General features: G+C 32.1%; 1 protein-coding gene across 13 annotated transcripts; it reads right to left on the reverse strand.

The window, feature by feature from the left end:
- Positions 1–5,355: 5,355 nt before the first annotated feature.
- Positions 5,356–12,051, reverse strand: LOC112711259 (uncharacterized). Of its 13 annotated transcripts, none has more exons than XM_072203197.1 (13): positions 11,502–12,051; positions 10,888–10,966; positions 9,697–9,773; positions 9,054–9,257; positions 8,351–8,583; positions 8,071–8,106; positions 7,741–7,976; positions 7,452–7,655; positions 7,242–7,334; positions 7,065–7,171; positions 6,535–6,842; positions 5,682–5,789; positions 5,356–5,556 (listed from the first exon to the last, which is right to left on the reverse strand). In XM_072203197.1, the coding sequence occupies exons 4-9, from the start codon at positions 9,107–9,109 to the stop codon at positions 7,329–7,331; spliced, it is 771 nt and encodes a 256-aa protein (XP_072059298.1). In that variant the 5' UTR covers positions 9,110–9,257; positions 9,697–9,773; positions 10,888–10,966; positions 11,502–12,051; the 3' UTR covers positions 5,356–5,556; positions 5,682–5,789; positions 6,535–6,842; positions 7,065–7,171; positions 7,242–7,328. The 13 variants fall into 13 exon arrangements, with proteins under 13 accessions (XP_072059298.1, XP_072059294.1, XP_072059297.1 ...); XM_072203193.1 differs by having other exon boundaries at positions 6,535–6,848; XM_072203196.1 differs by having other exon boundaries at positions 6,535–6,896.
- Positions 12,052–13,078: the final 1,027 nt, after the last annotated feature.

Here is a 13,078-nt window from a genome sequence, read left to right on the forward strand (position 1 = left end):
GTTTAGTGCTTCAAGTCCCAAATGCATGCTCATGAACGTTTATGACAATTATATCAAGTAGATATACTAATAGCACATAACACACATACAGAGAATGCACAGAAGCATAATCAGTCCATCCCTCAGGCTCTACAGGAACGAACTGCTCTGATACCATAATGTAACACCCTACCATACAGAGTCTTATGCTTAAGTCATAATTCAAAGATGGCAAGGTATTACGACCTCAAAAATTAAAAATTTAGTACGTATAGTAGTATGAATGATTGATTATAACAAGGAGCCTTTGTAGAAAAAGGGTAAACAAAAATCGCAACTCATAAGCGCAACACTCCGATCGATAACGTAACGAACAAGGATAAACCAACGCGAGATTATATATATACAAAGGAGTGTCAAAAACAGGAATATCAAGACTCAAGATCCAGCTGCGAAGATAACCGGTCTGAGCATAACAATATATACATATGATAAAAATAAGGAAAACCCCAAAGGAAACCCAAAGGGACACAAATACATAAAACCTAATCTCCAAAATTCTCCCATAAGAGGAGTCATCACAGTTTGTATTATTTAATGGAGATAAAAGTATCTAAGCAAAATCTATAAACCAAAACATAGACCCCAAGAACAAGGAATCTTCACAAATCTAGAAGTCTCCAGCGTGCCTCAGCGGGAAACCGTACGTACTGCATCTGAAAACCACAAAATCCGCATGGGTGAGAACCAGAGGTCCCCAGCATGGTAACAGCTTCCACATATATAATACATAATAATGGAGGAAAGCCAAAGGCAATCCTAGAACTTCCTCCAGATAATATCAAAGCTTATAAACAAGCTAAACCATATAAGGGTATCTGACTAAAGATTCTTCAGTCTAACTAATACTTCCCTTTCCAATTCCTTCAAACCTCCCAACCACCAGCAGGAGTATAATATAGCAAACACAGTTATATCAAGCAAGAAATATACAATTAGGAACAAGTAATGAATTTAGACAATTAGCAAGTAATATGCCGTCAAATAGGCAATCTCAAACAATTCATATAGCATGCATATGATGAATGCCTGTCCCTAGTGGCTGATGATATCATCTGTCGGTTACAGAGCCAACCCAACAAGTCCTGGCAGTTAACCATTGGACTGTCCCTCTGTCGTGTCTCCCCAACTCGAGTTATACTCAATATAAACTTGATCATAATCATGATCCATATCCATCACCTTCACTGGTGAATATTTATGGGGGTGAGCTCATCCGGGGCTTTCACAGTGCCCGGCCACCCTGACGACATAGGGTCAAAAGAGCTTCAAGTCTCAACCTGGAGCACGTGGTGGCTAGCCACAGCTTTCTCCCAGGGAAACTTTCATCTCCGATAATGGAAGTGCAACATTCACAATTCATTCAACAGCATATATATGCATTTATTCTTAGCCATAATCATGGCTCCGCCGTAACACGGCAATAATCCAGCCATTCGACTCATGGTTAAATCCATAACCAGCCACCCGGCTCACGGTTAAATCCATAACCAACCGTTTCATTATCAATCATAGCCTTTCGGCCCATGGCATAACAAGCACTTCCACCACCATCCTCCGCCTCTCACATAATCATGCTTGATCCTCATTGATCATTCATTTTTTCCTTGCTTCACTCGCAAGTTACCACATTCACTAGCTCCTTTTCTAATAGCTAGGCATATCATAATGATTTAAGACATAAGTGGTGAGATCGGAGGCTTAGAAGTATGAGATTTGACTTTTAAAACTCAAAAAATCAACTTTGGGATGAAAACAGGGCCACGCGTACGCGCACTCCACGCGCACACGTGGATGGCCTCGAAAACTCATCGACGCGCAAGCATCATGCACGCTAACGCATGGATTAAAAAATTGCCAATCGACGCGCACGCGTCAACCACGCGTACGCGTGGGTGTTCTCGTGCCCCAGGCACAACACCGACACATTTCTGGCATAACTCTCTGGAAAATGGCTGGGCATTGGGTGCAGCACAATCGGCGCGCCCGCGCACATCACGCGCACGCGTGGATGGCGCTTTCTGGAAGAACGGCGCATACGCGCCAAGTGCGCCCACGCGCAAGGGGTCATTCTGCTAAAATTTTTTCTAAGTTAAAAGCTGCAGAATTCACAGATTTAAACCCCAATCTTTCAACGGACATAACTTCCTCATTTTAAATCGTTTTTCACCCGTTCTTTGAACGGCATGGACATCCCGGATCCAATTTCATTTCTAAATAAATTTGACACAAAACAGAGATCCGTAGTCCAAGTTATGTCCCGTCAAAGTATGCCCAAAAATCATATTTTTCATACAAAACCACAAAGTGCCATTTTCAAAACAAGCCATTTCCAACTCATTTCAAAATCAATCAAAACATGCCAATTTCATCCCTTTTCTTTGAAATCAATCAAAATATATCAAATTCAACATCAAGCCTCCTCAACTCACACATTGACACTTTACCACAAATTACCAAAATCACTATCGCATCATTTTAACACACTTCATCCAAGTGGCTCAAACCCAAACACATTGACATATCATATACTCTTCCTCATGCCAATTCTCAACAACACCAATTCCAATAAATCATCATTGTACACAATTAATATCGTACTCACCATCAACATGTTTCAACCCACAATTCAACCATAACCAATCAACAAGCATATATTACAACATGCATATTTCTCATACATCATACCATCAAGGCATCATTAATCATCATCACATATATGACCACATCATATATCTCAATCATTCAACAACATCAACCATTCAATGCCTATCTTAGGGCCTCTAACCTAAGTATTTCCTACCACATTACATATTAGATACGGGAAACCGAAACCATACCTTAGCCGATTTTCCCAAGCTCCACCGGAGCACTTCCAAACCACTTATCCACAAGCTCTTAAGGCCTCAACACCTCTAAGAACAGATTTTTCACCACCAAATCCTTCCCAAGCTTTTCAAAATCACCAATCAAGCTCCAATATTCACATATACACAACCTAAGCCACAACCATCATACCCATACACAACATCTCAAAACCCAAACATCATAAAATCACAAATCACACTAGGATTGAGAATCTTACCACACCCAAGGTCCAAGGAGACAAGATTAACCTCCTCCTTCAAGAGAGTTGGGTCCTATAACATTAAAGAACCCAAAATCTCAACATTTCACCCATGAAACTCGAAAATAAGGGCTGAAACTTCGAACAAAAACTTGTGGCTTACCTCAATATTGATTGTATGGGTTTTGTAGAGCTCTCTGCGGTGAACGCGTGGCCACAAACGGAGCGGCAATCGGAGCTCTAGATCAAAAGTTATGGTGGTTTGAAGATCAACCAAGGGAGAGAACTTGAGAGAGTGTTCTTCCTCCCTTTCTCTCTAATTTCAGCGTGTTTGAGTGTGTTGTGAGGAGAGAGAGTGCTGAAAACTAGGCTTTTGGTTTAGTTTAGTTGGGCCAAGGGCCCACTTTGGGTCTGGTTGGCCCGTTCGGTTCAATCTTGGTCTGAATTCTATAAAATTGGTACCAAAATTCTCGTCTCAATCTCCTCTATCACATTTAGCCATAAAAATCACATTTTAGGCTTTCTAGAATAAATTCTCATTTATGGGTTAATTAGCCATTAATTAACCGGGTTTTACAACAAATTGTATCTTTAATAATTAGTGTTTAAATCTAATTGTTAGATTGAAAAATTAATTGAAAAAAAATATTTTTTCTATCAATTTTATCATTTAATCTCATTTGTAACAAGAAATACTAGAAACAATCATTAGAGTTCTTGAAATTTTTTTATGGTTATATTTTACAAATATAATTTTTTAATATTATTGTTAGTATTCTTTGTTAAGTTTTGATTTTTTTCATTTTTTTGTTCATAGTATGAATATTTTTGTTTAGAATTTTTTTATATTCATTCATGTATACTTTTGTATTTTTAATATAATTTTTATTTTTTATTATTTATATAATTTTTTTAATCATTTTTATTGATACATTTTTTTATAGAACTTTATTTTTTTTTATAGAATTTATATTATCTGTGAAGTGTGGTACATTTTTTTTTATTATAAGAGCATTTATAAAGGTATATTTTTTAATTTGTTCAAATCTCAGTAACTTTATGTACGTGACTTATCTCTTATAGATTTTTAGATGATTTATTATTTATTAAAATATAATATTATAATTTTATAAAATTAAACTGATTCTACTCATAGTTGGTTATCTCATAAAATTATAATTTAATTAATCTAATTTTTAATATATTTTATATGTAGATATGAAAATTTCAAAACATCAAAAATAGATGTATAATAGAAATTTGTCAAACCGAGAAGGATTAGGATAGAAATTTGTTAATGGTGTTCAACATCTTATTAATACAACTACAAAACAACCTCAATTTATACTTGATAGCAGTGTACTTAGATATCCTTGCAACAAGCATAAAAATAAAGTTTTTCAACTCCAAATGAGCTAGATTTTATAAAAATAATTTCTTGCCAAGATATTGGTGTTGAAATTTATATGAAGAGAGTTCATTTCATTTCAATGTAGATCATGATAATTAAGAAGGCACGTATTTTTCTACACATGCTAGTGTGCCAATAAGTTCAAATGAATCTACGGTGGTTGATGCTGCTGGACTAGAGTTGATGAGTCAATTTGAAGAACACATGGAGAAGCCTCTAACACTACTACATACTTGACTTTTACTAACATTTAAAAAAGTTACCAAATCATATTAAAATGTTACCTATGTATATTAGTAATATTTTAACAAATGTTAAATATATCCTATGTTACTAAAGAGTTTTACTAACATTTTTTAAAAGTTTAATAACATTTAGTAAAAATGTTACAAAATATATTCTATAGTAATATTTTGAGAAATGTTACAATAGACATTTCTAGGTAACACTTAGAGAGAAATGTTACAATAGATATTTTTTGTAACACTTAAAAAAATATTACCATAGATATTTTTTGTAACATTTAGAAAAATGTTACCGTAGATATTTTTTGTAACACTTAGGAAAATATTATCGTAGATTTTTTTTGTAATACTTAAAAAATATTACCATAAGTATTTTTTTTTATAACATTTAAAGAAATGTTACCATAGATATTTTTTGTAACACTTAAAAAAATATTACCATAAATATTTCTTTTAACACTTATAAAATGTTACAATAGATCTTTAGTAATATTTTTTAGTTCTATTATACTATTTTTTATTTTATATTATACACAATATAAATATACTAAAATTAATTACTACAACATGAAATATTTCATTAAATACACAAATTCACAAAATGAAATTTTTATAGCCTCTTTAATCAATAATCATTGTACAAGTTTGTCTCTTTCATTAAATTCACAAATTCACAAATTCATCTCAATATTACAAGTACACCACTTTTTTTTTTGATCTTTTCTTATGCTGGTCATGCTTCATTTTCTCCAATTTCAAGTCAAGAACCTCTTGAGTAAGAGAAGAACAAAAAGCTTGCAAAAAATAAGTATTTTAAGGCATCAATACCAATATTTTCATAATAAATCTCAATATGATTATTATAAAGCATGAATTATAAATGCTATTTTAAACTCTTCAATTTTAGGTATAAATATACCTGCTTCTTCTTAGGTGAAAGAATCACATTCTTCTCCCTTGTTTGAGATAATGACTTAGTATGAGATTTAGAAACACCTTCTGTTATAGTACATGATTTATTTGGAACCTAAAATATAAGAAAAATAAAATATTATTAGACCACCCATAATATTATTAAACCACCCATAATAAGAAAGGAAAAGAAAAAATAAAGGGGCACTCAAAAGTGCATGCAGGACTCTGTTTGTTTTATGGCTTCATTTTTTTAATATTCAATTCACATATTAATTTGTTAAGAAATTTTATCGTTATAGTTGTTGGTTATTAAATAAAATAGAAAATAATAATATTGATTCAAATTGCAAGTGTTTGTAAAGTGAAGATAAAAAATAAAGGAATTAAAAACAAGAGATATATTAAACTAGAATCAAAATATAATGAACAAACACATTAGAAATGTAAAGGTTTAAAAAATCTTAAGAGAGGTCCAAAGGCGTGCATCAGCCCACTATGGAAAATTGAAAATTTACAAACAAGTTAAAAATTATTAAACAAAATAAAATAATAAGAAAATACTAGTTGCCAATATTTTAGTAAGAAAAGAAGTAGTTAATATTTATTTAAATATAAAACAGATATAATATAGCTTGAGTACTACTGTACAAATAATTTGAGGGTAGCTTAAATCTAAAACAGAAAATTATAGACTTAAATATCATTCTTTGAATTCGGAATGAATGCAAATGATACGATTAGTCTATACACGCTAAGATTGGTTTATTGTAGATTAAATGATTGAATACATTTAACACTATGAAAAGTAAATTTTATAAATTATTATTAAGAAAAAATACAAAGAATGATATAAATACCTCTTTTTCAGCAGTAAAAACTTCATGATTTGCTGTTGCAGTAGCTTCTACTTCCTTCGTATTTAAAGTAGTTGACAGAAAAGAGAGATTTGGAATTTCTACTCCTGGGAGATTTTTCTATAGTTGATTCAAAAACACATTAAATCCACACAACATCTGTGACTTCATGTCCTCCACTCTTTCTTGAAGTTTTATTTCCATCTCCTCTTGCATCTTTTGTTGTATATTCTGAATTTCTGTTTGAGCATTCTCTTTAACTTCTTCAATTAACCTCTCTGTCTCAACTTGGGATCTAGATCTCCACAAATCTGAAGCTACAACACCTCTACCATAAGTACGGACACGACCGGGTTGATCTTTTCCTAATACTTGAAAAAGTATATCATCTTGATTTGTGCTTTCTAATTTTTCAGGATGTGAAACTATGGCATCCTCAAGATCAAACTAAAATCTAAAATTCAAACTACATTAATCTATGACAAAAAATCTATATCACAAAAAATATATATTAAAAGAAATACATATCTTACAAAAATTTTGCTTGTTCCCTCACTCATTGGTTTCCATCTCTTGGTTTGTGTGTTAAAAAGAACATGTTCATCCGAGATGGTTCTCTTCTATCAGGATTTTTCATTGCCTATTAAGAAAAAGCACAATCAACTAAAAAATAAATACAAATAAGACAAGTGTGAACAGATTAATTTTACCTCCTCTTTTCGTATTTCAGCAAATGTTTTTGATCTTGTTGTATGCTGACTTGTATTCTTTGCTCTACTAGCTTTATTCTTCTTGCTTTATTCCTTTAAAATCATAAAAATATAATTGAATAATTAAGCCTAAAAATACACAAACAAGAAAAATTAGATAGTATATCTAATTATAATGTCATGGAAATTACATGCTAAGAATTAATATACCTTAATCATATCTAGGCTCCAAAATTGAACAAGAATCTTCCAATGTTCAAGTGGAACAGTACGAGGACAATTCTTTATATTGTAAACTAGTGGCATGTTTTCTTTAAAATATTGATTTTTTAACCGACTTTTATATGTCTTCCAAGATGAACCTAAGGTTTTGAAAACCCACCCTTTAGCTCTTTCTCCAATGTCAAACTTTTCCTGCACCATGATGTAGTAATACTTAGTTTTTAAGATCAATAAAGAAAAAAAAACACCTAAGTTAAAAGAGGTAAAAGTGTAATACAATGGTAGCTTCCCACAAATCTTCCCAATTATCTTTAAGTCCATGCCAACTTGTGTATGTCAATGGAGCAAGATGTGCATTTCTAACTAAAGTCCCTAAATGACTGCTTAACTTGGCTCGATTGCAACCAATTGGTTGACCATACTTATTTAATCTTATTGGCAGCCGATCCTCATAGCTTAAACCATGAGTTTTAAGGCACTTTGTCGGACTCCTTTTTCTTTTGGTTGCTGGTCCTGTTATGGAAATAAAGAAATAAAAAATAATAATACAAAAAATAATATACATTGATTATAAGTATTAAACTAAACATAAAACATAATTACTTACTATCATCATTAGTTTGGGGTGATGCTAAAACTGGTCCTGTTATCAAGTATTAAAAGCAAAAGTCATTTGAAAGGAAATAGATTAACTATGACAAAAGTAAAAAATTTATCTCAATTTCCTAACTTGTTTGTTTGTGTTTTTTTTCTTTTTTAAAAAAAGAATTGGACAATAGTATTAAGGTATTATCAAATTCAAGAATAAAATACACATACACAAGCAGGAAATTAAAAATAGTATTATTTTATTTCTTTCAAATCACATGAAATAAAGGCACACTTACTGTCATCATTAGCATATAGTAGTAAAGGTGTTCGAGAAGGGCTTGATGCAGTATCCTCTAGCTCACCAATGATATTAACCATAGAACCACCTTTCAATCCTCTACTTTTCTTCACCGTTGATATTAATCGGGATTGACGAGGACCTAATCCAATTTGGTCTTCTTGTTCGTAGATAATATCTCTTATTGAGATGCTTGACCTTAAAGTTTTCTCTTTCTTGTTTCCCATAACACTATAACAATTATAGAAAGTGCGTAAGATGAAATCTCAAGGCCAAAGCTCAAAGATATATAAAGGAACGAACAACACTCAAATTGTGTTTCACCCTTTACACCTTTCCTGTTCAAATAATTCACAACACACTGTTACATTGATACTTTAAATCATTGTAATTGAAAGACAACGCAGATATACAATAATTCATTATTCCAACTTTGATATATATATTCCCTTCAACTTTTTCTATTGACACACCTTGTTTAAATATTTCCCCTGTTTCAGATTTGAGGATCTTTGACGAGCGGGACAAAGATATACAATGCATATAAAACTGGCTATGATTGTTCCAAAATGATTTATCAGACACTGAGACACTACTGAGTGTGTGTGTGGCAGTACACACAAGTACTTAGTTATTTTTATTTCTCTGCAAACCAATACATTGAAGGAAAGATGTACTTATCAGAAGCATTAAACTTTTACCTATTCAAACAGAAATTCAAGGCGACAGACGGAAGCGAGCAGAGGAGCACACACATAGATGAGTAGATGAGCTGGCTAGAGGCGAGTACAAACCGTCAAGAGTGAGAGGCGAGCACTGGCAAGAGAGAGGTGAGCATAGACTGGCCAGAGTCAGAGGTTGAGAGCTTTGTGACTGACCGAGAGTGTGAGAGCATTAACTATTAACTAATAGTATAAAAAATATAGAAATGTCACTCTCTTAATATTGACAGTAGCAAATTTCACTTTTTATGTATACATGCATTCCACTCTTGAACAAGAAACAAGAACAAATTAAATGAAAATAAAGAATATAACAATGAACGAAAGAAATAAAGAAATTGAGTTAAAGAATTTCATGAGGATCTAAAAGTTGAGTTAAAGAATTTCATGACCAAACCAGTAACCATAAGGTAGAACGCTGAACTATAAACATTTGAAGGCCCTGAAATCACGTGGATTCACCCAATGGGAGAGCCCTTTTGACATCATTGACCTTTCTTATATTATCCACACTCTAATCAAACATATAATTATACTTTTTCTTTTTTCTAATGGAACTCACAAATTATTATTCATTTATATTCTCTACACCTATCATACAGAGACATAGTCAGCTTGTTACCTTGAAAGCAGAAAAGCGAAACGAAAACCGCTGAGCCATGGCATAATTAAATAATTAATTCTGCCAAGAAGGGATTTCTGCAAGAAAATGGGAAGCTTGTTATATAACATAGAAGTATGTGGATAGAGAATTCCTCCAAGGAATTTAAGGGAACTTTTTGGATTAGAAGTGTCACTTATATTCAACATTCGTACACATGAATTGAAAAGGGATATGAAAGAATCACATAAAAAAATGAACTAGAGAGAGATTCAAAAGTAAAATATGATAAAGCTCTTTCTTAAGCAAACAGTTTCCTTCTATTACTCATTGAGTTCATTGTGATCAAAATTAAAAATATCCTATCAAGTAAAAGAAATAAATCAATAAACGCGAAAAACATGCTTTAACTTTGTTGCATTCACTAAGCCCGAATGATCCTCATATCACAGGCTTTATAAATTATACAAAATCTAAATGGGATTTGCATTGTATTTGTACCGTGTTATGTGAGACTGCATTTGGGACCTTGGAATCAATCCATTTAGAAATTAGATCACAATCCATTTAGTCCATAAGAAATCAAAATGGCTTACATAGTCTTTGATAATTGAAAATGTTATTCATATGAGCCCATTCATGAGTCCCTATAAAGCACTAATATCTCCAATTTTATTAATTTCCAGTGGCTAAGCTGAGCATTTTTATTCCTTTAGTTACTAATGTGTCTGTGTTTTCTATTTATGGATGAGTTACTCCTAGAAACTATATTGGTTTGGGTTTTGCCTTAATTGGATTAGATGGATGTAGATTAGTAGGCTCATGAGTCATGACTCAATTTGCCAACCCTAGTATAACTTGTTCTAGCCAAGGATGTGAACACTAAAGATGGTATCTTGATCAAACAGTTTCCAGGACTGTCTGATGATGCATGAGTGATGATATATATGATAATAAGTAAGAAAAATGTGATGCAAATGAACATTGTATATAAAAATTTGATCTTCTTCTCCCCATTCTCATTCTTTTCTTCATTCACGAAAGATAATGTTGAATGGAAGCACATTCTGGTGAATGAATAATGAATCAATTTAATCTTAAACTTTATTGATGAGATATTTTATTCAATGAAATCAAAGCACCAAATTAAATTAGTAGTTAATTTGATGTGTATAGCTAACATGCTTGTTTAAACTATAGACGAAGACTTACATGTAGTAGTAGTTGTACATGAGTTTGGTTTTGTGCTCCCTTTATTTCCACTGAATTTATTCTGCATCCAACTGAGGAACTGCAAAAATAATTCGTACAACTCTATCATATCATTTTTACATCAATAAAATTTAGTAAAAAAGTGTAGATTCAAGGCTTCAGAAATTTGTTAAATAATTGTGCTACAACAAACGAACTTTTTAAGTAAAGTTGGTTCAAGAGACAATCAATTTCTTTTGAAAAAATTAATATAAAAAAATAAGAGTAATGCAAGTATACACATAGTATCCTTTCACACCAGAGAAGCTGTTCAATTTCTCAGTGAACGTTTTCACTCTACGATTGGAGCACAGTTCTCCAATTCATGCCACAAGAAATCATTATAATACTAGTATAATGCTACCTAAATTCAAATATACAACTTAATCAAAACCTAAATTCAAATAAACAACTTTATCAAAACCTAAATTCAAAATCTAACTACTAAATAACTAATTAAAAACATAAATTAACTAATAATTATACAACAAATTAATTACAGATTAATTATCAAGGAAAGATTAAAGAGGATTGAAGGAGCAAGAAGATAACTGAACAAAAGAACTGAAACTCACCAAGCCGTGGGATGAGCAAACGATGAAATCGGCGAGAGACAACTGCGCAGCGAGAAGACGATGGCGTAGGCAAGAAGAGGACGGCACAACGGCAGTGCAGGCGACGAGAGGATGAACCAGAGGCGAGAAATTGTGTCATGATTCAGATCTGTATCAAAATCAGTAAGAGATGAGAAATTAAAGAACAGAGTGATTCAGATTGCGATTGAAAAGAGAAAAAATGATAATCAAAATTGAGAAGAGAATCTGAATCTGGAGAAGGATTCAGATTGCGATTGAGATCAACGAAGGAGATGAAGTGTAGAGGAAGGAGATGCGATGGAACTTGGAACTTTGGAAGTGAAGTGGTTTCTCCATTGTGAAGAACGTAAAAGAGATTAAAAAATGATGTCTTAGTATAATTTTCACATGTTTACACATTTGGTAACATTTAGATCTAGTTTTTCTTTTTTTTTAAGAAAAAATATATTTTTTAACATTTATTTTATAAATGTTATTAAAAGTATAATTTTATTAATATAGCTAACATTTTAAAAAATGTTAGATAAAAAGTGTTAGCAAATATCTAAATTCTAGTAGTGTAAATATAAAAGCTAAAAAATTTTATGATTTATTACGGTCTGCTCAGTGTCCATTATTTGAGAGATGTGTAATCATGAATTATCAATGGTAGTTAAAATGTTGAGTATAAAAGCTAAATGGAATGAATCTTAATAAATTTTTGATGATTTTGTTAAAGCCATGAAGAAAGTGATGCCTAAGAATAACTTACTTGTCTCCAATTTTATGAAGCAAAGAAGCTAGTATCAAAACTTGGCATGGAAAGTAAAAAAATTGATTGTTGCATTAATAGTTGTATGTTATATTACAAGGAAGATGATATATCAAGAAAGGAATGTAAATTTTGTGATTCTCCAAGGTACAAGATAGGTAAAAGAGTAAAGAAGTGCCTTTGAAACAAATGCATTATTTACCGCTTATACTTCGTTTAAAAAGACTTTATGCTTCAATACACACAGCACCTCACATGCGATGGTGTAACACCCTACCACACAGAGCCTTATACTTAAGTCATAAGACAGAGGTGGTGAGGTATTATGACCTCTAAAAGTAAAATTATATATATAGTAATAGTAAAAAAAGATTTTTAACTAGGAGCTTTTGAAGAAAAGGGTAAAGCAAAATCGTTAAAATTGAAAAGCTTAAATTTCAGGAATTCGATAACGTAAGTGAAACAGGATAAAAATTAAGCTAACACACACACACACACACACACACACACACACACACACACACACACACACACATATATATATACCGAAGAATGCCAAAATATAGATAACAAAGCTCAGGACTCGGTTTGCGAAGGTAACCGGCCCGAGCATATATATATATATATATGGGAAAACCTAAAAGAAATCCAAAGTACAGAGTTACAAAACCTGTTTCTCCAAAATAACCTCTAAGCGGAGTTAATACAGAATATATATAAACAGTGGAGATAATAAGTATTTATGTAATACGTATAACCAAAATAAATCCCTGAGAGATAAGGATCTTTGCTAAATCAGAAGCTT

This window comes from Arachis hypogaea, chromosome 9 (assembly GCF_003086295.3).
Source record: "Arachis hypogaea cultivar Tifrunner chromosome 9, arahy.Tifrunner.gnm2.J5K5, whole genome shotgun sequence".
NCBI lineage: Eukaryota > Viridiplantae > Streptophyta > Magnoliopsida > Fabales > Fabaceae > Arachis > Arachis hypogaea.

Coding starts and splice junctions, on each gene's coding strand:
- LOC112711259 (XM_072203197.1), bottom strand. CDS start 9,109: ATGTGTGTGCTCCTCTGCTCGCTTCCGTCTGTCGCCTTGAATTTCTGT. Junction 8,107..8,350: donor ACTATATGCTAATGATGACA/GTAAGTGTGCCT, acceptor ACTTGATAACAG/GACCAGTTTTAGCATCACCC. Junction 7,656..7,740: donor ATTTGTGGGAAGCTACCATT/GTATTACACTTT, acceptor ATCATGGTGCAG/GAAAAGTTTGACATTGGAGA.